At 45.9% G+C, this 25,993-nt stretch overlaps 1 protein-coding gene across 7 annotated transcripts in view; it reads right to left on the reverse strand.

Annotated features, from left to right (window-relative positions):
• The window catches only part of HIPK2 (homeodomain interacting protein kinase 2), a gene marked incomplete at its 3' end in the record, with an annotated part of 187,498 nt that overhangs the window by 121,710 nt on the left and 39,795 nt on the right, over positions 1 to 25,993 (reverse strand). For all 7 annotated transcript variants that reach the window (XM_079931134.1, XM_079931133.1, XM_079931132.1 and 4 more), the window contains exon 2: positions 111 to 1,194. In XM_079931134.1, coding sequence (XP_079787260.1) covers positions 111 to 1,194 — 1,084 coding nt within the window. The remainder of the gene's footprint in view (positions 1 to 110; positions 1,195 to 25,993) is intronic.

The raw sequence follows: 25,993 nt of genomic DNA on the forward strand, positions 1-25,993 counted from the left end.
GATCACTTGAGGGCAGCAATCTTACCTCCCAGGCAGCGACCAACACTGCACGTGCTCCGGGAATGCCGCTGGGCATTCAGCATCTCCTGTCTCGGGGCAAACGGCCTTACCTGTAATACCTGGACTGCAGGTAGGTGGAGCACACAGCCTTGGACACGTGACTGGCTGAACCAAAGTCGATGACCTTGACTCTGTACGGTTGTCTAGATGGATCCACCAGCATGATGTTTTCTGGTTTGAGGTCCGCATGGATGAGACCTAGGCTTTTTAGCTTCATCAGGGCTGTGGCAACCTGCTGGAGGACCGGGCGAATGTATTTGAGGGGCAAGGGGCTGAACTTGTTCTGCTTCAGAAAGTCATAGAGGTTCTGCTCCAGCATCTCAAAGACCAAGCACGTGTGATTCTTGTGCTGGAAGCACTCGTAGGCACGGACGAAGTTGAAGTCGTCGGCGCTCTCTGTGCTCAGGCGGGCCAGGATGCTCACTTCGATCTGACCTTGGCGGGCGTATGACGGGTGGTTCTTCAGGATCTTGATGGCCACAATCTCATTGGTGCCCCGTTTCCAGCACTTGACCACTTGCCCAAACGTCCCTCGGCCCAGGAACTCTAAGACCTCGTAAGTGTTGGTCATGGAGCACAGCACCTCATGCTGGACCAGCTGATAATCCCCCTCGCTGTTGGAGCCACTGTTTTTGGAAGTGGCAGTCGAGGTGGTGGCAGTGGCTACAGTGGCCCCACTCGCGTTATTCGGAATCATGGGTGGATGCTCTTCGATGATCTGCACGCTGCTCGTGTTCTCGATCTCCTCACTCTTCCGCTTGAGTCCGCATTTTTGGTAGGTATCAAGAAGGCTCACAGTGCTGCGACGCATGAGGTTGTGCGGTCCGCCGAGGACTGGCCCGGTGACGGAAGTGCTACCTGCTGATGTCACGACGATGTGCCCAGTGCTTCCTGGGAAGATGATGGTCTGCTCGTACGGTAGGCTGGGGTTTGGGATGGGCAGGGAGGCGCTGACGGTCGTGGCGGCTGGCTGGGATGGTGGCGCGTTCTTGTTCTGGCCATACACTTTGCTGTGGGAGCCGTACCCGGTCATGTCCCAGTTGGAACTCGGCTCTACTTTCAGTTTCTTCACGCTACAGAAGGCACTTGATTGAAGGGTGTGAGGGGAGAAAACTTGCACATGTGAGGCCATACCTGTGAGAAAGAGAAAGGCGAAAAGAAATATCTTAGTCACCCTTACACGAATGAACGCGACAGAGCCACTGCAGTTCGGACCGGCAGCATGGGTCCTAGAGTATACTGTCTTCTCACTTCGAAACAACGTCGGAAAAGTGAATCTATTCCACCCAGAAGCACCGGCTCGTCACTCAGTCTGTGGGCTCCAGGGGTTCCAGTGTTCTGCCCGCCACCATCAGGAGGGTGGGAGACTTGCAGGGTGGGAATACATTCAAGACTCAGAAACACGATTAGAATACCAGAACTTAGTTCATTATGTCGTTTTTTTAAAATAAATATTGTTTGTGATAGAAACAAATTCTTCCTCAGTTCTCACTGGGCTGCAATCCTATTAAAACTGAAGACTGTATCAGGTGGCCCAGCTGTCACATACTTAGGTGTCTCACGTGGCCAGCTCCCCTCTGTCACAGGCCCTAAGACTGTCAGGCTTACTCACGTGAGGAAACAGCTTCCATACAGGTCCGAGCACAGAGCCACTCGTGATCTGCTGGCTTCTGGATGAACCATAATGACCCCCTGGCATCTCAGTCACCTTAAATGATTCTGCAGGGTTGAATCGACCAACAGGTGGTCTGATGTTTTCATTTAGATAGTCTGAAATCATTTGATCAGCTTTGTTTTGGAGGGGAGGAGTGGGCAGCACAATTCATGGGCTCTGTTCACTCAGCGCTCCTGCTAAATTTATCTATCAATAAATTTATCTAGAAAGTAATACTATTTCATATCAAAACCTCACCCACAATTTAGATAACCTCAGAAATCTGTAAGACCATAACTCTGGAATGGCTGCACAACTTATGATTATGGTGATAGTGGAAACAAACAAAAATTCGTAAAAATTAATTAAGGAGAAGCAACAAGGAGATGAGGAAGGATAAGCCCTCACAGGTAAAAGCAGAAACACTGCCCGTCTTCCAAGCTGCAGTCGAGAAACATTTCCTATAAAAGCATAAGGAAAGTGGGGTTTCCATCAAGCACCGTTGGTGTTTAGCGATCCCAGTGTTCGTGTCTCTCTGACCCCGTAGCATTACCTAGGGTGGTTATTTAACATTTTCCTTCTCTCCTCGTCACCCATCACCCTAGTCCACCCTCTCTCTCAGCAACAACCCATCTTCCACTTTGTCCAGAAGCCTGAGGCCAGCAGCTTTGCTGTCCACCTTTATTCTCTTCATTTCAAAACACTCCTGAATTTGCATCCATCCTCTCTTCCATCTTTCTGGTCTCAGAGTAAGAGGTGTCTCTCTGTTCCAACACTAGAAGTTCCCCCTATTCTCACGATTCAGCCTCTCTCATTTTCTCTTGAATGCTATGCTCCCTCCGCTGTCCACTCTGATGGCTTTCAACTTCTCCCTGTTGATTGGATCCAAGTCCTTAGTAGGTACTTAATAAAGTTTTGCCAAAAGAATCAGTGACAATCTTTCTCTTCTGCCTTCACATCTGCACATGGCAACTCCCAACTTGGAAGGTAAGAGGAGTAACAGCCGTATTCTTCCTTTTTGATACTTCCCTTCTTCTCACCTGTAATCAATGGTTTATGCTCCCTTTTCTTCAAGGCCTCACTCCTTAATCCATCTCCCCACACACATACACACACTACAGGACTCTGTTCTTAAAGGTAAACGACTTCCTAATTGCCTAATCCCATGGCCTTTTTTCAGCCTCTAATCCCTTTGACCTCTCGGCAACTGACCAATCTGATACTGCTGACCACGACTTCCTTCTTGATGCTCTTATCTGTGCTGTGTGAATCTGTAACCTCCCTATCCCGCGTCTGACTGCACATTGTGTGCTGGCTGGTTCCTCTTCCTCTTCCTCCTTTAAAATGTGGGCGTCTCCAATGTTTGGACTCTGTTCTCTCTGGATCGAAGCTGTCACCTCTATGCAGGCGACCCCGACACGTTCATCACAGGCGAAATGCTCCCTTGTGCCTTCCAGTGACGTATTTCTGCCTCCTGCTACAAAATCAAGGATGATCTTCCAAAGATGAACTCCTTACCTTTTCCTAAAAATCTAGCCATTTCACCCTCCATGATAATGTCTGCATGGCTGTTCATAAAATATTCTTCTAGTCACTTGGTTCCAAACCTTTGAGGATTCTTCTTTGCCTCCATAGACAAGAAGATTTGGAGTCTCATTTCTCTGTCCTTCAAAATGTCTCTTGTAACCATCTCTTTGTTTCTGTTCTTGCTGCCTCTTCCATAGTTAAAGCATTTATCACTCTCCAGTAGACAAAAGCAAGCACAGACATCTGGTCTACCTGAACACTCTTTCTTCCTCTAATTTGCCCACATTCAGCCACCAGATTCTCTTCCTAGAACATTTCTAAGCATGTCACGTCTCTGTCCAGAAACTTTCAATGATTCCTTAGTGTCTAGAAGGTAAATTTGAGGACTCTTAACACCTTCACATTTGTATTTCAACTGCTTTGTTGGCTTCACCTCCAACTATTAACCTTCCTGAACCCTCAATTTTAATTAAGCTGTTCTACTCACTGTTTCTAGACTGTCTCTTACAGTTCCTACCTCCATGCTCTTACACAATTCCCCCATCCGACATGCCTTCACCTCTTCTCTCAGCTTATCCAAAGATAAGACAATTCAGATGCCTCCTCTTCCCAGACAACTCCAACCTACACTGATATTCCCAACTCTCCATTCCTAAGGCACTTACCATGTGCACTGCCCATTTGCCCACAAACTGCATTTCTGCCTTGCAGAATCTCTTGTCTTGAACTGAATTACTTATCTTTTGTGCTATATAACTTTTTATACGTTTAAGTCATGTTTCCGTAACCAGGCTATATTGGGAAGGCGCGAGCCACAGGTTATACTTCTTTTCTCCCCCAGCATTAAGCCGGGTTTGTTACATATGGGAGGCACTCAGTTGATGGAATAAAGCACTCTAACCGATCAGGCTTCAAGGAGAGCTTAGTTTTCTAGCTATACAGCAATTACCAGTCACAAGCACCTATGGAACCTGGCCTCACTCTGGAGAATAAAGAAAAACCTGCCAATACTTTTCCACCCAAACTAAGGCAGAGTCCAGGCAGCTCCTGTCCTGGGGTCAGCAGTCATGTTCTGTCTATACTTCATCCCGGATGTGCTCTCACTTCCCAGCAGCAACCTCAACCTGTCTAACACCCAGCACCTGCTCTGAACCCTACCTTGACCCTGATCCCATAGATCTGACAGAAGCTTCCTTTCTTGTTTGGTTCCTGAACTCCAACATCTACTTGTGTAACATGACTATACTTCTGTAGACAGCCTTCTGCCTGACAAAGACTATTTTGGCTTGCTCATTCAGAATTCACACTTTACCTGTTTCTTCCTATGGTACTTTTTGTTCAAGTCAATCTCCCCTTAATTCTATAATAACACAGAAAATAGCTTTTCTATATTTATCAGTATTAAATAACCACATTGTTCTAGATATTTTATACAACATAGAAATGACCAATCCCTCAGCTTTTAGTAACGTATCCACTGAAGGGGCAAAGCAATAAGCATTTCCTTTATTCTTTGGTATCGAGCTTGCCCCTCACTGCTCCATCCTCAGTGCTTTGTGGCAGGAGGACAGGGAGGGGGGCAGCGAGGGGTCAGAGGTGGCCGAAGAAATATGCTGATGTTACGTAAAGGAGATGTAGCTCTATTCTCTGTTTTCACTGTTCCAGAAAAATCTTGGTGGAAAGGCCAGGGTGTAGCAGTGGAATTTTACAGAGGGGAAGAGAATGGCTTATGACTTATTTGCTACTGGGATGACAGCCAAGGGTCATAAAATTGTGGAAATTGTCACTGGGTACCTCTGGTGACATTCGCGGGATCAGAGAGGAGACCTGCATGGCTAGAGACACCCTTCGCCGCACCGCCTGCTGCAGACTCTGGCCTGGCCTGGTGTGGCCACTGCTGCTCCTTTATAAGGTCAGCAGCCACTATTCTAAGAAGTAGATTAGCAATTCCCGATACAGCCTTATTTCCCCCTCCAGCTTGACTGAGATATAACACACATAAAATCGTGGCAGTTTAACGTGTACAACGTGATGATTTGATACGAAAATATGGTGCAAAACGATGATCATAATAAGGTTAGTTACCACCTCCATCACCTAATTACCTTTTGTGTGTGTGTGTGGTGAGAACATTTAAGATCTACTCTCTTAGCAGCTTTCAAGTACACAATACCCAGTTGTTGACTACAGTCACAGGCTGTACGTTAACATCCCAGAACTTATTTATCTTAGAGCTGGAAGTTTGCCATTACAGTCTTATTACCTTTATTCTGTAGCAGGGGTCATTTTGCTCTGTGAAGCAAACTGCTCAAAGAAAATATAGGTAAAGAAAGTCTTCAATAATAATAAGAGCAATTATTATTATTACTACTACTGTTACTTATTTTTAAATCTCTAAACTATCTTATAAGTGATAAACCGTTGCTGATAGTTGCGTAGCTTAGTCTCAAAACAATCCTACAGGAATAACCAAACTTATTGCCAAACATTTCTCCTTGAGATTATTTTTCTGGAACAAGTACTCCTGATTCGTGGAGAATCCCAGCCCACACCCTTTGCATTCTATTTATTCAGATCCCCAAGGCTGGGGCCGAGGAAGGCAAGGGCCTTTATGTTTTCCACTCTAGGAAGAGCTGTTTCCTCTCATTTCTTTCTGTGTTGACCTTTGTGCTCTTCAAGGCCTGCTGCCCTCCTTATCTGTCAATTTTCTTCTCAGAAAAGGCAGGGGGTTTAACGGGCATTTTCAGTTTGATCCTACGTCACCATTTCAATCACGTTTTAAGTCATCTCTGCCCTTCCTATTTGGTTCTTGGAAGAGGAAGTGAATTTTTCTCCACCTTCCTTGGGAGACTGGGAGGCTCTTACCATATGGGCGTGAGGGCAGGTTTTGAGCCCATGGGGAGTGAGGCACCAGGGAAATCACTGTGAGATAAATCTGCAAAACTCATACCTGCTCCCTAGAGGGGGCCACGAGACCCAGACTGTTCCACAAAAGCCCGAGTAGCCTCCCAAAATAACTCCTGACAGGACTACCGCATTGTCACTCATGTGAAAGCAGTGAGTCACCACAATTTAGAACTAAACTTTCTAAAAGGCACATCGCTGTTACCATCTGTCTCATAAGAAGGTCGAAATTATAAGCATTGAATATTAGATATTCATCAGGGCCCTGCATGCTTTTTAATGTTACTGATACAAGTTTATGCAGATGTTATAAAAGTGACCAGTAAAAAGCATTTAAAAACTAATTTATTAAAATTTAAGTCAACTTGTACTACACAACTGTAATATGTCCTTCCTTGCATATGGCAAATGAAATACAGCCCCTATAAAATAGGCACTAAAATACATCCTATAGTTAGCAGAATTAAACTCCATTACTTGTAATAAGTCATTTCTTATTACCACAAAGATGAAAGACTGCTTCTTTCATGCCCCAAACAAATCCAGGTCCCAGCCACCTAGGGTGCATTTCTGACACTGCTAAAGGCAGTGAAAGCACTGGATCCTCTTTTAGCCATTTTATTCACATGCTCATTTTGCATTTTTAAAAAGATATGCACGGAAGTCTGCATTTCAAAATAATATTTTTAAAACATTTGCCTTCTACTCTTTATTAGAGCTGCCATTTACGTCCATCAAATGCTGTCACACTTGAATTCAAACCCTATTACTCAGGAGTCTCATGATTCTCCAGATTCTAAAATCCTGAGCACCCAGTAAGGACCAGGCTCTGGGCAGGATGTTTTACGAACAGGGTAAACGTGCATCCGACTTTGGGACAGTCCAGAATTACCCCTGTTATTCCAAATGAATTAGTAAGAGCATCCTCTCCACTTTCATTCTTACAAGGGTCCTAGTTTGAAAACTAGGAAGTCAAGTGATGGGTTGAGGCTCCCATAAGAAGTGGAAAAACCAGACCTTGACCCCAGAAGTTCAAATCTGGGTAATTCTATGTGCCACTTTGTCTTAATAGTTTAAAGAGAAATTTATTTTTCTAGGGTTAAGAATAATTTTTTCCACCTTAAAAAAAAAAGGATAGTTAAAAATCTTCATGATCTTCCTGAGCTCTTAAGTCACAAGAATTTTTAAAAGGTCATTTGTTAAAGGATTGGCTCATTTAGTTCATTTTTTCCACGTATTTGCCTAGTTTCTTCATAATTTTATATTTCACAATTAGATGAACTGAAAAGTTGCTTCACATCAGAGTACATTTCCTTTCCATTTCACCACCCCAAAATTATCTACTGGAAGATCAGACTCTGCCTATACTACAGGGATGAGTGAGGGTTCAACTATGATTAAAAAAATAATTAAGCTGAATTCAATTTCACTGGACTCTTATCAAAGCTCGAGAGAAGGAACTATAAGCGAAACAGTGGCACCATTTTTATCAGTATGTAAAGTTTAATTTTGGTGTTGTAGATCACCACTCAGAATCCAGTTATATTATTAAAGAGAACAGAATCATGAACACCTTAGTTTGGGAATTCACTTGGCAGTCCAGTGGTTAGGGCTCCAAGCTTCCATTACTGTGGGCATGGGTTCCATCCCTGGCCGGGGAACTAAGACCCTGGCAAGCTGCACAGTACGACCAAAAAAAGAAAAAGAATACCTTAGTTTAGGAGGTGCCAACTTCCCCACTTCCTGTAGTCCTTTGGCCACACACTTCTACCGAATAGTAAGTATCTGAGAGAAGCTACAGATCTTTCTTTTTTTTGTACCCAGCTGACTGCTAGATCTCTCTTGCATATCACATTATGCACATAAGGTACAGTAACATTACAGAATATTTCAAAAAATATACGAATGTTAGAAATACGCATCTGAATGGACATTAAAAACGCCTAAAAAGGGTTAATCTGTATAATCGCTGATTACCATAATTGGATGCCTCAGGGGGTTGAACAGTAATAGAAAAGTTTTCTTCACTGATATAGGTAACAATATTCATAAATTTTAATGACAGTAATCCTGCTTGTCAAGTTTATATATTTCACAAGTAGTAACAAAGATAATTTCAGGTTAGCCCATTTCTAAATAATACATTTCCAGAACAGTGTATACTAAATGTCTGTGGGGCTTGTCTATCATTTTCCATCAACGTCTATTTACCTGCTAGCTGTGTAATGTTAAATGAGTAGTATATTCCACCAGAGCAGTTTAGGATCAACCACAAGCTCTACAGCATTCTTTATCAATAACGACAATCACGATACTACTGATCCCATCAAGGGCCCTCTATATAAAAAGACTGGAGCTGGGGACAAAAGGAAGCGCAAGACACCTAAGACATCGGCACTGCGCTAAAGGAGCTTAAAATCTCATGGGGGCGCCAAGTTCAGTGCAAAGTAAAAAGGACAACTGGCAATTCTGGGCAACGTAAGCAACTTGCCGAAGTAAATGCAACAGGAGTTCAGAGGCAGGAATCACTATGGGCTGTGGTTAGGCAAGGGTTTACAGGGGAGGTAAGTAAGACTTGAGCTGCGACTAGAAAGATGTTAATATCTTTTGAAGGGCACAAGGACAGTGTTCCAGCTCCTGCTAACTGGGTGTTGGGGGCTTGCAGCCAGCACTGTGGTCTCTGCCCTCAGGAAGCTGAAGCTTTGCTTGGAGACAACAACTTAGGAGCATTTAATACATTAACAAATGCTCACCCCCAACGCAACTACCAGTCTACACTGTGGGCACCAACAGCCTACTTACCCAGAATTGTCCTCTCCTGGCACTTTCAATCTTCTAGAAGTAATTTTTAAATACTGAAAAGGCTGGTGTGAAGCCCTACCACTAAAGCCACTCACTTTATACTGACTGTCATCTAACACTCCATTAACAAGTCGTAGAGTGGCTATCGTTACTGGGTTTGCTCTCTGTGTCAGACTCCAGGTGCACACACCCCACAACCGTAAGGTCAGGTGCATTTCCCGTTTTACAGATGGGTAAGTGGAGTGCAGGGAGATGACACAGTTTGTCCAAGCTCACTTTGCTACTACCAGCAGAGCTGGGATTTGAACTAAGGTCTGCCTGACTACCAAATCTGTGCTGTTAACCCTTCTTCTTCATGCTTTAGGGTCTCGGAGTTAAAGCACCAGATAAGGAGACAGGTAGCAAAACAGCCAAGGCAAGATGAAAGCTGGTGTGTGAGAGGAGACTGATCTAAGGTACGGGGCACGCCGACCGCACGCCACCTGGTAACACAATGGACCCCACGACAGCACTCCCAAGTCACCTGCATTTCTCTATCCTCTGGTTATTATGACATCTGGGAAATACAACCACTCAAAACTGTTCAAATAAAATAAATTTACCTCCTGAAAGAGGTAAACTTCACCGGTCTTGGGTGAGCTGACCTGGGCTGTCCTAGCAGTCCAGGGGGGAGGTAATGGGGACCTGCACTGAGGACCCTGCCTGAGAAAAAGGAAAGGAAGGAGCAGAAACATAAGACGGTGCGGAGAAGAGAGGCAAGACGCACTGACAGACGGGACGCAAGGGCAAAGGCGAGGGAGCAATCGAATATGTCTGGGGGCCTGAAAGGAGCGGGGGTTCCACAGATGGTGACACGGAAGATGGGAGGTGGTCTTAAAGTGTTGTTTCTCTTGGGGGATGGGATAATGGAATGGGTTTTGAACACGATGAATTACAAGCACTGACAAGAGATCCAAGTTGAAACCTTCACTGTTCAGCTATTCATACTGAAACTCTGAGGCGGGGAAGTGCTTAATTTACCAAAGTTACAGTGTCAGGAGCCGCTGGTCATTGACAATCAAGCATCTAGTACTCATTTGCTGAGCTGAATCCTGAATGAAGATAAACCATTTTGAAAAGACAATGGAAATCAATAAGATGGGCTAAGCTTGCACAGGATGAATCAGAGCGGGGAGAGGGCAAGGTGACCCTGGACCAATCCATGCATAAGACCAAGGACAAAGGGGTAAGGTCAAAAATATGGCTAAACAAATACCAGTAGGACAGTGACAAAAATATGGAAAGGGAAAAAGACCGAAATCAAAGGGTCACATCCCAAAGAGACTGGGAAAGGAACGGTGTTGCTGAAGATGAGAGCCAAGTGAGCTGGAAGAGCTCGATTTTTAAAAAATTAATTTATTTATTTATTAACTTATTAACATTTATTTTTGGCTGCGTTGGGTCTTCGTTACTGCACGCGGGCTTTCTCTAGTTGCGGCAAGCGGGGGCTACACTTCGTTGCGCTGTGCGGGCTTCTCATTGCGGTAGCTTCTCTTGTTGCAGAGGACAGGCTCTAGGCGTGTGGGCTTCAGTAGTTGTGGTACGCGGGCTCAGTAGTTGTGGTGCACGGGCTTAGCTGCTCTGCAGCATGTGGGATCTTCCTGGACCAGGGCTCGAACCCGTGTCCCCTGCACTGGCAGGCAGATTCTTAACCACTGCGCCACCAGGGAAGTCCCAAGGAAGAGCTCGATTTTGGAGAGGTTTCACTGAAGGCATTAGTAACAACAGAGAGGAGACGACGTTCTATATGTACCAACAGAAAAACCAGGATGGGAGAATGGGCGAGGGGTCGTTGACCTGAGGGCTGCCAACAACAACTAGATGAAAATGGAATCCATGTGGGTAAAGCTGTTTCCCAGGAGAATTGGTGTAGAAAGTAGAGCAGATGGCAAATAAAGTAATCCTTGGGGGCACAGACGTTGTCAAACAGTATGAGGAGGACAGTATGAGTCACAGTGAAGAAGTCAAGTATAAAACGATGAAAAAGCAAAAGCAAAAAAAACCCAAAAAACAATTAAGGGATTGATCCAGGAGAATGAAAACAGAGAAAGCGCTACTGGGCCTGGCTAGGAATAAGCCACCAGCCCCCTTTTCCCACAGGGTCAGGAGGAGAGAAAGAAGTGGCACTCCCCTGGGAAGAGAACCAAGTGCATCATATTATGCCCCTTGCTTTCCCAAGAAATATGATTCTCTTAAGGACTTTCAAAATCTTTTACGTCATCTTCCTTGAATCTGCAAATTCTACCATAAGCTTTGTTTCTCCAGTTGAGAAAACATCCTTTTCCTACCATTTGCAAATTCTCCACATATCTATCTACCTACTGGCTCATTATTTGTCCAAATCAGCCCTTATCCACGTTCAGACTTACTTTCTCTTTCTGAAAGTCGCTAACTTCACCTATAACAGAGTCAAGCCTCTCTCAAATTCCCCTTCCTGTGACTCTGCCTCGTTGCCTGGGACTAAGCCATAAAGCACTATGGATGTGCCGGCCTTTCACTGCAGTGGGTAAGTAACTGTAGGCTCTATAAATTGATTCTCTAGAGGCCATGTTGCCAAGTGTTCATAAGCAATCTAAACATGACCAATCCAAGAAAATTCTGGTGAAAAAAAAGAATGATACCGATAAAACAAACATGCTCTTCAGTTTCTTTCTCCAGGAAACTGGAGAATCAATGAAAGGAAAACAAGTGTATAAAAAAACCCTCAAAAACTCTGTTTTCAAGCAATAATTGCATTAATTAAGAACGTTAATTATTTAAAAAAAATACTTCTCAACATAGGTGTATGTATTTGCTAGGATGGCCATAACACACCACCACAGACTGAGGGGCTTAAACAACAGAAATTCGTTGTCTTGCAGTTCTGGAGGCTGGAAGGGTGTTGGCAGGGATTGGTTCCTTCTGAGGACCCTGAGGGAAAGGATCTGCTCCAGGCCTCTCCACGGTTTGCAGGGGGCTGTCTTCCCTTTGTGCATGTCTCTAGGTCCACATTTCCCCTTTTTAAGGACACCAATCATATAGGATTAGGGCCCACCCTAATGATCTGTAACTTGACTACCTCTGTAAAGACCCTTCCTCAAATAAGGTCACATTCTGAGGTAATGGAGTTAAGAGTTAAACATGTGTTTTTACAGGCAAGGCGGTTAGGGAGACAATTCAACCCTTAACGGAAGGTTTAAGGAAACCGAATGCATTTTACTAACGCATAACCTTCTCAGGATATATTGCCATATTTTAAAAGAACTCTCTCTGTTTTTCCCTCCTTGGAGATAAGACATTCCATGTTGTAATTTCCCTATATCTTGCCTCAATGGACCCAGGAGGGGATTTCAGTTAGTCAAATATGATACAAGCAAAAGCGAAGTGATTATTTCAAATTAAATTCTGCATAAGTTTATGTTACTTATGCAGTGCTTCCGGAAAAGGCCATGCAGGAATGTCTCTGCAATGTATATCGAGGAATAATTGTAGTCATTCTGGTATAAAAGCGAATTGAAAGTCACATATTAATAATACCAAAATGGGAAAGTAAACTAAGTTTCTAGCTCAGATTCTGAGTGCTCCAAACATTTCTGAAGGAGACATGAGTACGCTCAAGAGGCAAATCAGGTGAGGGCTGGGCGAGGACGAGGAACTTTCCTTCTTCAGGGCCACTCTCGCCTTAATAGAGCCTCGGATGGGTCTTCTCTCAGACACACTCTACTTCCCTTCTGCTACCCATGTTGTCCTTTTAGTCCAAAGGTGGTAGAGGCTTACATTTTTCAACTTTGCATCTTCTTTCCAACTGAGGATCTCAAGAAGAGAACATTTAAACACATCTGGTGGGATGAAAAAGGTAACACACCCACAAACCGGAAAAACAAAATCAGCTATACTTCTGGGTTTAACCCAGAATTTCATTTAAATACACATTTTTCAAAGATCTAGCAGGCTGCTCACATTGTCCCTGAAATGTTCTAAATGAGGCAGTCAAAGTCTCAGCAGCATTAATTTTCAGGTGTTTGAGTCACAACAAATCTTTACAAAAGCACTGTGTCCCCGGACTGAATACCTCAAGAAAGCGGTGAGCTGCGGCGGGGGCAGGTACTGAGGGGTTAGCTACGTGTCTGGCGATGCTAGGGTAAGCCTCAGATTGAATTTTTCTACCCTTCAGAAATGGCTGATAAGGTCCAAATCAAGACTAAAAATCTGGCAGGCTTGTTTTCTCTTTTAGGCAAAAAAGAAGTTGTTATTCTTAAATTCCTCTTACCAAATTATGTGTTTTATTTAACCTTACCCATCCTATGCCCAGCCCACAACTAATTTGTCTTGTGAATTTAATTAGCTTCTCCTTCAGCAATGTTTGGCGCGCTCAGAATCGGAATTGAAAACCTACTTTACTCTTTTCCATTTTGGTGTTCTTATTATTGAGCCACTGTCAACTTTCTTTTACACCAACAAATTATATAAATCTATTACTCTGTTACTCTGGGTAAATTCTATTAAGAAGTGACCCCTCAAGAGGTATGTTGGAGTCCTAACCCCTAGCACCTGTGAATGTGACCTTATTTGGAACTAGAATCTTTGCAGGTGTCATCAAGGTAAGATGAGGCCGTAGTGTGAGTTCTAATCCAATATGACTGGCGTCCTTATAAGAAAAGGAGAAAGGACACAGACACACAGAGAGAATGCCTCATCAGGACAGAGACAGAGCCTGGAGTGATGTAGCTGCAAAAGCCAAGGAACGCTGAGGATGGCTGGGGGTCACCAGAAGCTAGGGAACAGGCGAGGAAGGGTTCTGCCCTGAGTCTCAGCCGGAGCATGGCCCTGCTAACACTTTGGTTTCAGACTTACAGGCTCCAAAACTGAGAGAATAAATATCTGTTGTTTTAGGTCACCCGGTTTGTGGTACTTGATTATAGTAGCCCTAGGAAACTATACTCTCTGGGATGTAATTCAGGATATATTTCATTGAGAAAACATGTTTGTACTCAAGCTACGATAAAGTATTTATAACAACTGCAGAGTCACGCTGGCCGAACAGCAGTCTGCCCTGACAGCCTGTCTTCTCAGCCTCTCGCTTGATAGACAGGAGAAGCATCCTAGCCTTACACGCCCCCATCTGAATTCCGAGGCCCGGAAGGGGGTTGCTAAACACCTCTTCTCTTTATGCAAGTATGTTTGTTCTTCGTGATCAACATGTGACTCCTCTGGAAGGCACAGAAAAGTTCAGTCTGTTCTCACCGGCTATGGCAACAGTTAAGGAGTCCCGGCCAGCACTTCCTTGGACCTGCCCTCTCTAAACCTCAGCTTCTTGCTATTGTACAGACAAACCAGGACAAGAGACCACCATCTGCGTCCTGCCTTCAGTGCAACACCTGTCGCTGCCTCTTGCACTCATGTTTATGTATTTCTTTGAACATTTCTCTCGGGGGCTGCTACCTACCTGCAAAGAAAGCTTTGTGAAGATGTCATACAGACCCAGGGATGCCCATGAGGCCAAGTGCACAGACCTCTTTTTCCTGGGTTCTCTTCAAAGACAATATTCTTTCATCCCTCCTCTTAAAAGCACGGTAATATAATCCTTCCTACTTGATTTAAATGGTGACTGCTGTTTACAACAGTAACTCTACGTTACAGCTCCTTTGCTCCTCGGAGAATTTTTTCATTACTCTCAGTTTGCCTTTAACTGACGTCTGATGAAACTCAACTAGCAATCAATTTGGGAAAAGGTAGAGGAAACGCCGCCCGATGGTGTAAAGGGAGGAAGGGGGGCGGAAAGACATAAAGAAAAACCGGAGGGATGGGGGAAAAGCAGGCTGGGATGCTGGAAGGGAGTAAGGTTGGGGAAGAGGAAAAGGAAAAAGAAATACAAGATGGGAAGGGAGAACACAGAATGCAAGTGAAATGGTACTGTGAGCACATGCAGAATAATAAAGGAACACTGCGATGTGTTTTGTAAACTATCTAGCACAAGAAAAATGCTGCATGGTATTATTCACAATATTTAGGCATGTATCTGTGTGTGGATGTTGCAGATATAAAAACCAGCTGGCACAGGGATCCCTTGGCAGGACAACCAACAGCCCGTTCTAAGCCGCGCAAATTAAAGCGGGCTCTTTGGGCCGCTGCGAGGACATTTTTATGCTGTGAGTCACTGTCATCAAACCAGTCCTGGTGTTGCTGTGACCCAGCAACCCCACAGTGCTGGCCAGTGGCACACGGCCTGAGGGGAGGTGCCCACTCTGATGATACCAGGTCTTGCTTCCCACCCCCGGAGCACAGTGAAGGCGTCAGAAAGCTCTCACGTGTCCTGCTCTGGGGCACAGAGGATGGCAGCTGGTGACATAGCTGGTCCCAACTTAACAATGGTTTGTGTTCCAAGGGCTCAATTCAGATCGTTTCTGAGTTCCCAGCCACTGTGTCAGATGTGGGCTCTGCCCCTTGCCAGCTGCGAGTCTCAGCAAGTGATGCAGCCTCGGCACCCCAGCTTCCTCCTCTCTGAAATGGAGACAGTATCTCACAGGGTCCTGGTATGAAGGGAATGAGTCAGTGTCTATCATGCACTTAGAGCAGTGCCTGGTCCAGAGTGAGCTCTACGTAAGTGTCCGGTGACAGAGGGGGAGGGGGAGGTCAGCTGGCTCGCCGAGGCCCATCTAACAAGCAGCACGGCCAACACGCCGGCTGCCTGAGATGAACCAAGTTCACAGGGTACCAGGGGTCCCCTCAGCACCACGCCTGGCTGGACGAGGGCCTCGGTACCCTATTTCTGAATGACCGGACGAGGAAAGACAGAAAAGACAATGAAATGGGACAAGAGCTCATTTGTCACTTATCTCAAATGCTGTTCCTAGAGGGAAGGCAGGTTTGGACAGGAGGAAGCAACTTCCAACGATTCTGAAGAGGACACCGGGGAAACTTGGAGGGATTCAGAAGATTCAGATACAGACTCTATATTTTACGTACTTTACCTTAAAAACGTATGTCCTTCTTTTCTGTGTAACATTTTAATCAAAAGCACAACTCCTGCACTCTACTATATACAAAATGGATAAACAAGGACCTACTGTATAGCACAGGGAACTATATTCAATATCTTGTAATAACCTACAATGGAAAAGAATCTGAAAAATACATAAATATATATACATATTTTTGTATAACTGAATCACTCTGCTGTACACCTGAAACACTGTAAACCAACTATACTTCAATTTTAAAAAACTAAAAAGAAAAGCACTACTCCTGGTCATAAACAGGACCCAGTTTCTATGCACAGTGTACTCATTGCACATTTGTATCTACTGTATAAACTATGACCTAAGCATTTCTGATCGACAATCAGTAAAAAGACTGAAGACCCTAATACATGTGAGAATTATGTTTAATAAATTATATATGTTCTACTTTACTCTTATGTTTATTAAAAAACACAAAAATAGAGAATTTAAAAGGATGAGATAAAATACACATATTCTAATATTTTCTTCTACATCCCAATAAATTGTTCTGAGCCCTGCATTTTGAAAATCCCTGTTATAACTCGAGTGGCTAAAGCCAAGTAACTTGGAATTAGTCTTGGCCATATGGTTAAACTTGGCTAATAAAAAGGAAGTGACAAGTGTCGTCTCTGGGCAGAAGCTTTTTACAGCCAGTGTGCAATTTGCCTATTTGGTCCCACTTCTCCTTGCGAACGTAACCAGAGATGATCCCAGGGTGGGTGGAAGGATGGAATGAGGGTTAGAAGGAGCGGAGACCCCAGCTGACTCAAGGGGGACAGGCAGCAAGATGGTGGAGCAAACCTTTGTTATTTTAAGTCCCTGAAATGCGGGGGGTATTTGCTGCCGCAGTATAACTTAGCCCATCCTAGCCAGCCCTGTAACCTTCCTTAATGCTCCTATCCCTAATGAGCCTGAATTAATGAGGTTGATTGTAATTACCTTTTGACGCTCGTGCGGCATCCTCACCCACCAAAATCAGAGCACACATATTTTAGAGACAACTTAAAAAATATTAAATAGTTCAGTCCCTAGCTTCCATATTTTAGCATCACTTCTGCGCTTTGTGAAAATGCTTCCTGAGATCAGTGGGTCAAATGGTGGAACAGCTCTGACCCTCACAGCTATTAGTGACTTCAGGTGTACATGCATTAAGCCCCACCCAATAACTTTCCTGAGCAAGTGGAAGGTATAAGATCACCCATCACAAATGCTTCTTGTTTGGTTTGGAAACTTTGAGGCAAATGACTCTGCAGTGACCAAAATGGGAAGCTGCTCTCCAAACCCAAACAGGAGTTTGGCACTACAGAATTTAGGCTTACGTGCCCTCGTGGGAGAACCAGCTGATGCCCTGTGCCGCTGCTGTGTTCTCTGGGAAAAATGGACTTTTCACACCCTGTCCCCAGTTGCATGATGCAACGGTTATGTTCCTGGTAAAGAACAGTCAAGTTCTGACGTCATAATAACCATGAGTATTACTCATGGGAAGCTCACAAGCCTGGCAAGGCACAGGCTGTACCCTCTTTATCACTGAAGTCACCAATGGGTTTAAAAATAGCATTTCTCACACACCCAGGGTACCACTGATTCATTAATGGCAGAACAAACACTATTCTGGACTCCTTACTTATATGGGATTTTGGATTGAGCCGCCTAGAATTGAGGCACAGCATCTGTCATTCCCCTAGTAGGGGTGTTACGCTGTACTGTCTTATAAATAGAGATCTGCAGATCCTAAAAGAAGGAATTCTCAAAAATTACAAACCAGGATTTAAGATGCCATCTTATTTGTGACTCAGAAATGATGAACCTAAAATATAAATAACCAGAATATATATAAATTTGGGAACTATGCCAAACACGCCGAACATACCAAAATAAAGAGGGCTGATGTTACAATGATAAGTGATAGCTGTCTCAGCGAAGTCTGTAAAAAAAAGAGTCTGACATTTCTCACTGTTTAGCGGGGAAAGAAGGTATTTGAACCTAGATGCCAGATAGGGGTTCTTTAGAGAGAAATATCCCTGAAGCAGAGAATGTTTTCATAATTTACAGGTATCCATAAAAGCACATAATGCGCTCTGCTCAAGTTCTGTGCTTAGTAAAGTAATCTCTGATTTCTAACAGAAAGGAGGAAATGCCCTTGTATACGCATGTCTAGGGTTATCTTTCTTTAAATAATTCAGATTAATCATCTTCCGTAACAGCGGTCCCAACTTGGCACCAGGGTCTGGTTTCGTGGAAGACAATTCTTCCACGGATGCGGGGGGGGGGGCAGGGGGGGAAGGAGGGGCAGGAGATTGTTTTGGGATGATTCAAGCACCTTACATTTATTGCGCACTTTACGTTTATTATTATTACATTGTAATATGTAATGAAATAATTATGCAACTCACCATAATGCTGACAGGAGGTGGAGCTCAGGCGGAAATGCGAGCGATGGGGAGCGGCTGTAAATACAGATGAAGCTTCGCTCGCCCGCTGCTCACCACCTGCTGTGCGGCCCAGTTCCTAACAGGTCACAGACCGGTAGCGGTCCATGGCCCAGGGGTTGGGGACCCCTGTTCTATAACATCGGTTAGTAAGAATCCGTCCTTCTCAACGTCATAATCCTTGACAAATTTATGAAGTCACATTGCCCAATCTGCCAAGCTGAGGATTCTAGAGGCTGTGGTGGTCACCCAGAAATACCGGCTGAGAGCCTGCTATGCCCAAGCACCACCCAAAGTGCTGGAGGAAGGCTACAGGCATCGTGAAAAACAGTACCACTGCTTTTCAAGAGACCAACAAGACGAGATGGGTGACATGGGAAAGGATAACTGATCATATAAGGCAGGCGTAACGGTTACCGACTGACTGCAGCGGTCAGAGGGAGAGTGGGGCACAGGAGAGCACCCCAAGAGGAAGAAGGGGGCAAATGAAGCACAGAGGCCAGGGGACACACAGTGCGCTTAGGGAATAAGATGAGACCTGTTTTTTAATTAATTAATTTTTATTTATTTTACTTATTTTTTCTTTATTTTTGGCTGCGTTGGGTCTTCGTTGCTGCGCACGGGCTTTCTCTAGTTGCGGCGAGCGGGGGCTACCCTTCACTGTGGTGCGAGGGCTTCTCATCGCAGTGTCTTGTTGCGGAGCACAGGCTCTAGATGCATGGGCTTCAGTAGTTGTGGCACGTGGGCTCAGTAGTTGTGGCTCATGGGCTCTAGAGCGCAGGTTCAGGAGTTGTGGCGCACGGGCTTAGCTGTTCCGCGGCATGTGGGATTTTCCCGGACCAGGGCTCAAACTCGTGTTCCCTGCATTGGCAGGCGGATTCTTAACCACTGCACCACCTGGGAAGCCCGAGACCTGGTTTTATGTAAGTTTTATAAGCCATGTACTCCCCACAGGACCTGGGGTAGTTTGCAGGTACAACATAAAAATAAGATAACTTAAAGCAGGACGGAAGCCGTTTAAAGGGAACACAAGGAAACAGAAAGGGTCTGACTGCAGTGAGGGCTCCTGCAGAGAGACTGCAAATGAACTTGGAAAGACTGGAGTCAGATGCAGAGGGCCTTTGGCGCCAGGCTTCGCCTGTATCCGGGAGGTGGTGAGGAGTCGCAGGGGTGTTTGGTGGGGGCGGGGAGAGGATAGGATTAGCAGGGCTTCTGGATGGAAAATGGACTCGTGGCAGAAGCCCAGAGGTAACCTGCTCACCTTGGAGGTGCATCTGGGAGAGAAGATCCTGGAGGAAAGATCCTGGCATCAATGGGAACTAAAGCAAGGTCACAGACAGGAGGCGAAGGGGCAACTAAAGACCGGCAACTAAAGGGGAAGTGAGGGCACGAGAGGAGTCTGGGATATCGTGTAGGTCATGGTGACAGATCGAGGGGAAGGCTGGTCCCTTTCTTGGCGTGGCAGAGGGAGGCACGGCGTGGTGTGCACGGCCAGGCCGGCTGGGCGGTGGGCCCTGGGAACAAAGGGGCTCACGGGGCACGGCGACTCTGCTGCCAGAAAGAGCTCAGACACACCAGGGACCGGGTGGCTGCAGTGCTCCCCCGGGGAACCCAGACAGCAGAATGCAAGAGGCACTCACTGGCAAAGACTGCCCCCCTAACCCCCAGCCTGCCCGATTCTCGGTGCGTGGATCTCGCAAGCCAGAGGTGGCCTGAAACTAATCAGCGCTTAGGCTGGGCCTACGAGTTACTGACTTGTGACGCTGGCCTCAGCTGAAGCTGGGAACACTCTCAGAGAACACAGAATCGTAGTCCTTAGGCTTGGGCACCTACGGCCCTGAGTGAGAACACACGGAAACCCTTATAGAAGCCCATGGATCGATCAGAACAACTCGGCCAGTTAGGGCACCTCATATTACACAGAAGATGTGAGTGGAGAGCATCCGAATGTGTGCTCTCCTGCTGATGGCCAGAGGCAGCGGAAGTGCTCTGGCTCCTTCACCAGCATCAAATGCGCCCTGTTTACTCCTCCAAAGGGGCTGAGGGGACCCGGTGTTGCAAGTTCGTTCTAAGGCAGCTCTCAAAAGGCGGCGAAGGGCAGAAACTGCACTGCTCACGCTGCACCTCATGGCCCTCAGCTGACGCCGTGTGGTCTTGGCCCTGCCACTCAAGCCCTTTGCATTCTTTTTTAGTTAAGCAGAAAATGAAGCTTTCAGCTCCATTTCCACTCTCTCTGCATGAATCCATTTCTTCTTTCTTTCTCGGCTCAAGCTATATGGCTCATATAAGATTCCCACCGAGTTCTTCAGTGACTCTTAGTTTGCTAAATATTCTTCTAAGAAATGCTGAATCAAAATAAAAGGTGGGAGAAGGTATGAGAATACATTCTAAGGGGCAAATGGAAATATAAGAAAGGTAAAGGAATAAGCCTGTGGATTTCTTGTTTCCCAGCTTTCACTCCCCTCCATATGTTAAGAGTCATGGGGGTAGTGCCCTATGGAAGTAAGGTCAGCAGCCCAGGAATCTGCTTTCCATACTTACCCCTGCAGTAAAATTCCAGGAAGTCACCAGGAATTCCTTGGAGGAAAAGCTCTAACACCAGTTAGCTCAGAACTAGAAACCACTCTGCAATTTCTTTGTCTTCCCTGCATTTTGTCCAAAGTATGGTTGAAAATCACCACAGTCCATTTTCCCCTGGACTGGAGGAAAGTGAGCTGACAATGGGCCAGGGTTGGTAGCACCTGGGAATGTGGGCTGGGCAGCCCGGGCTGTGACCATCTGGCCTCCACTCCACGAGGAGTCCAGGCAGGAAGGTGCCGCGCCCCATTAGTCTTGGGCCCCGCAAAGCGATTCAGAGCCATGGGATCACCACTCAGCCACAACACAGAAAATGAAGGGCAAGAAGATGAGTCTTTCTTTGGTTGCAGGCTAAAATTTGGGAAAAGTTATCAGAACAAAGCAAAAGACCGTGGTTGCCGGGGAGGCCGCTTTCCTTCTTCTCACAGGAAATCTTTCCTGCCGCTTTAAGGGCAGAGCCGCACCTGCTCAGATACCAAATGTCAGTGCAGAATGGGGGGTTGAGGTGGGGAGCTGCACCTTGAGTTATTCAGCCAGTGACGAAGACACCAAGTCACTCTTGAGCTAAGGGAACGCGAGCCGGCCCCAGCACATGACTTGGAGAAAGGGTTCAAGTTTGCGAAAAGAAGGGCCACAGCGAAGGAACCCCCGACTCAAAGCTTAACCATCTATCATAGTCCACATGCTTCCCCCGAGCACAAGTCAAGCGGATGTGGGCCACAAACAAGACTGAAGACCTCATTCCGAAAGGAATGAGAACATCACTGGGTCACCTGACAAAACTGGAGTATGAACCGCGGGCTACGTGGGAGTTCTGAATCAGGGCTAAGTCCTCCTGAGTCAGGAACCGCATGGCGTCCTGTTCTCAGGACACAGAACACACGCGGGGAGGGCGGGGGAGCCAGTGCTGTCCACTCAAACTCTGCGCGATGCTGGAAATGCCCGTAACTCCTTCTGTCCCACACAGTAGCCACTAACCACAGGCGGCTACTGAACACTTGAAAGTGTGGCTGGTATGACCGAGGAACTGACTTTTACATTTTATTTACTTTTAATTTAAATGGTCCTTTGCGGCTAATGGCTACCGTATTGGATGGTGCAGAAATCAGGGGCCATGACATTTATAACTTACGCTCAAATCACTCAGAAAAAGCAGCATTTATGTATATCTAGATATGTACGTACACACACACGTGCGACAACAGAGTAGAAGTGAGAGGGAGGGAGCACGCGAGTGAATGCAAATGATAAAGCAAATGGTGCAAAATGATAACCGGTGAACCTGGGTGAAGGTATGGAGCCATTCTTTGTATTATTTTTATTTTTGCAAATTTTCAGTAAGTTTACAATTATTTCCAAATAAAATGTTTTTTCAGTATAGGAGGGTGAACATTTATTCATTAATCACGGAAATCTAACAGGGTCCAACTGGAACTTATTTTCAGGTAGGGGGCTGGAACCAGGAAGTTCAGGGCATCCCAAAATTCTGAACAGCTGTTGTGGATCCCAGACGACACTCGCAGTGTCCTCACAGCATGGCTCATCCGCACCCACCACCTGGTGCTTCTCCCCAGCGGCAGGATCAGGGCTTCTCCTCTCTTTGCGCGGGGTTCCTAGCCTATACGTCTATGTCCACAGAAGACTTGACTGCAGTGACAAGTTCAGAGCAGTGTTTTAAATAACAGCTTTAGTGACCTATAATTCACGTACCATAAAGTCATCCTTTTAAAACATACAGTTCAGTGGTCTGGAGTATATTCAGAGTTGGGCGATCATCATCACTATCGAGTCCCAAAACGGTTTCGCCCCCTCAACAGAAATCCTACACACTTAGCAGTCCCTCCAGTTCCCTCTCCCCCAGTCCCCGCTAGCAGCCAATCTACTTTCTGTCTCCCTGGATTTACCTATCTTGGATAATTCATATAAATAGTATCACACAATATGTGGCCTTCTGTGTCTGGTTTCTTTCTCTTCACCTGATTTTTAAAAGTTCGTCCATGTTGTAGCATGTATCAGCGTTTCACTCCTTTTTGCTGCCAAATGTTCCATTGAACGGATACGGCACATTCATTTATCCATTCATCAGCTGGTGGACATGTGGGTTGTTTCTACTTTCTGGCTATATTTATGAACAATGCTGCTGAGAACTCAGGTGCAAGCGTCTGTGTGGAGACACATCCACAGTTCTCTTGGGTGTAGACCTGGGAGTGGAACTGCTGGGTCGTGTGGTAACTCCAGGTTTAGCCTTTTGAGGAACTGCCACACTGTTTTCCAAAGTGGACTCCGAAGTCCCCGAGCCTCATGGCGGACAGCGGTCCCGGTGAAAGCCCACGGAAGGCAATTCCACAGACACGGCTGCCCTCTGTCATCCTGTGAAACAGCACAGTCTCCATTCAAAGCAGGAGTCCGGGTTTGTTTGATTCGAGGTAAATAAATTAGAGAAGCTGTGACTCGCTCGGTGCCAGCAGCACGCTTAGCCTCGTACCGTCCAGAGGCCGAGCCAGCACCTGGCATGGGAGGCGAGGCTGGCACGTCTCGCGCTGGTGCCAGATGAAGAGGCTCTCTGTGCATAGAGCAGCTGCAGCAGGACGCAAGCTGGCACTCTCTCCGCCGGTCCCCTCACCATGGCGAGGCTGTCTTGCTACCGGTCAAAGCCCAGGGAGAGAGATTTACTGTCGCCCGCAGACTGAGCTCCTAAAACCGCCCACTGAGGAACTGGCAGAGAGAAAGACTTGAAGAGAGCGAGGGCCACGAGGGATCCAGAGAGCAATCAGACGGGGCGGGTGGGGGGGGCGATGTCAAAGAGACAGGGCCTTCGGGACCTGTTAGTCCTGATACATTCCAGGGTGAGGGCTAAGACAGAAGCCCAGGAAAGCAGCCAGGCCCCCACCGATGCAACTGGCGGCTCAGTAACAGGCCTGTGGCCCCCCCAGGCTGGTGGCAGACAAATGCCTGAGCCTCATGTTAGGGCACCGGACTAAATTCCTAGGCAGAGTGCAAATTCCGAAGCCACACCAGCAAGTCTTGAGCCACACCAGCTGCTGAGGTGAGGATGATTTCTGTGGCTCCGTCACAGCTCCGGGGAGCCCCTGGGTCCCTTCTGCCATCCTGAACTCCGGGCCCTGCCCCGTCTCATTCTCTTGCAACGTGTCACTTGTCCTTTACCTTTCCCACCTTGGACAAACTTTGTTGCCAAATGTTTTAAATAAATGGTATTCCAAAGGAAAACGGCTACCGAATTTATTTTATTAATTGATTAATTAATTAATTTATTTATTTTGGCTGCGTTGGGTCTTTGTTGCTGTGTGGGCTTTCTCTAGTTGCAGCGAGTGGGGGCTACTCTTCGTCGTGGTGAGCAGGCTTCTCATTGCGGTGGCTTCTCTTGTTGCGGAGCACGGGCTCTAGGTGCGTGGGCTTCAGTAGTTGTGGCGTGCGGGCTTCAGCAGTTGTGGCTCATGGGCTCTAGAGCACAGGCTCAGTAGTTGTGGCGCACGGGCTTAGCTGCTCTGCGGCATGTGGGATCTTCCCGGACCAGGGCTCGAACCCGTGTCCCCTGCATTGGCCGGCGGATTCTTAACCACTGCGCCACCAGGGAAGTCCCTGCTATCTATTTTAAAAGATACCTCAACCACATTTTTGTGTTGTGGGGATGGAAAAAGGGAAGGCAGGTGGCTTGAGATCCTGAATGGCTCCTACTTGGACAGAGTCTGCCCACCAGGTCCCACGCAATCTACATGTTCTAGTCCACCCCTCCATCAGTTTCCCCTCAATTCCATGAATAGTTAGCAGTTCAATACAGCTCTGAATTTCCATAGGTAATTACTCCTATCCCATATGCCTTCACTCTTTAAGTCAGCATTCAATAAATATCCATTATGATCACCATTATTAATTTCTTGATGTCTATAATATGCCTAGCCTTTTAAAATCATAGATAAATGGGTCCTACACCTGATCTAAGGAGAAAAGTCTGAGGAAACCAATATGAACACAGACTCGAGCTTTACATTACTATCTCACCTCATCCTCACACCAACCCTGTGAGGCCGTTACCGTTCCCCTCTCTTTACAGAAGAAGAAAGAGACTCAGACTCACAGGCTTAGCTGACAAAGGTCATAAGCTAGCAAAAGGACAGAGCCAGGGTTCACATGCATGTCACTATACCCTAAAGCCTGTGTGCTTTTCATTAATAACATAAGTGACAACGTGTTAAACATCATACACCCCCTTTCGAGCATGACATGGTTACTATTCGTAAAAAGAGCAATGGAGTAGGAGCTAGAAAGGTTGGCTTCAAGTCTGGCTTTGTGTTAACTTTGAGCAAGTCACTTAATATTTCTGAATGCAGGTTTCCTCGTATGTGAACAAGGCAACATTTCCCAAAGTGTGCTTCGTGACCTGGGAACTGTTAATATCTGTTATGAAAAAAAAGAACAAAATTTGAGACCAAAACAGTTTAAGAAAGGCTGGGTTAAATCAAATTAAGCTGTTGTCTTTACTGCAGGACTTCTCAGAGACTTTAATGCACCAGTGCACACTGTGAACCTCCAAGAGGGCCACACAATATGCTCCACAGCCCAAAGTTATTTATCGAAGGGAAACTTTTTCTTTTCCACATAAAGCATTTAATGGTTTTTGGTCAAGATGGGAGATTGGAAAATACTGGATTGGATAATCTCCAAGGAATCTTCTAGCTCTAACAGTCAATAATTATCTGATTTATCTTACCCTTCCAAGTAGATGACACACTTTCTGAGTGTAGAATGTGCTTTTCTGTGACATCAAGAAGATGGCAGCCAGGTAGAGGCAGGTCCAAGTGTTCATCAGAGAAGCAAAAGGAGACAGAGATGGCTGCACAATAATGGACACGCATGTCTGGAGGGACCTCCTACCCTTTAAAAATAAGTAGCCATCATCCAAATGCAACTGGACTGGCTTTGGCCTCCAAAGCAAATTTGCTGGGCATTAAAGAGATTTGAAACTGTCCTGACTGACTTAAGAGGAGGAATCGATAATGTCT

Source organism: Stenella coeruleoalba, assembly GCF_951394435.1.
Source record: "Stenella coeruleoalba genome assembly, chromosome: 9".
Lineage (NCBI taxonomy): Eukaryota > Metazoa > Chordata > Mammalia > Artiodactyla > Delphinidae > Stenella > Stenella coeruleoalba.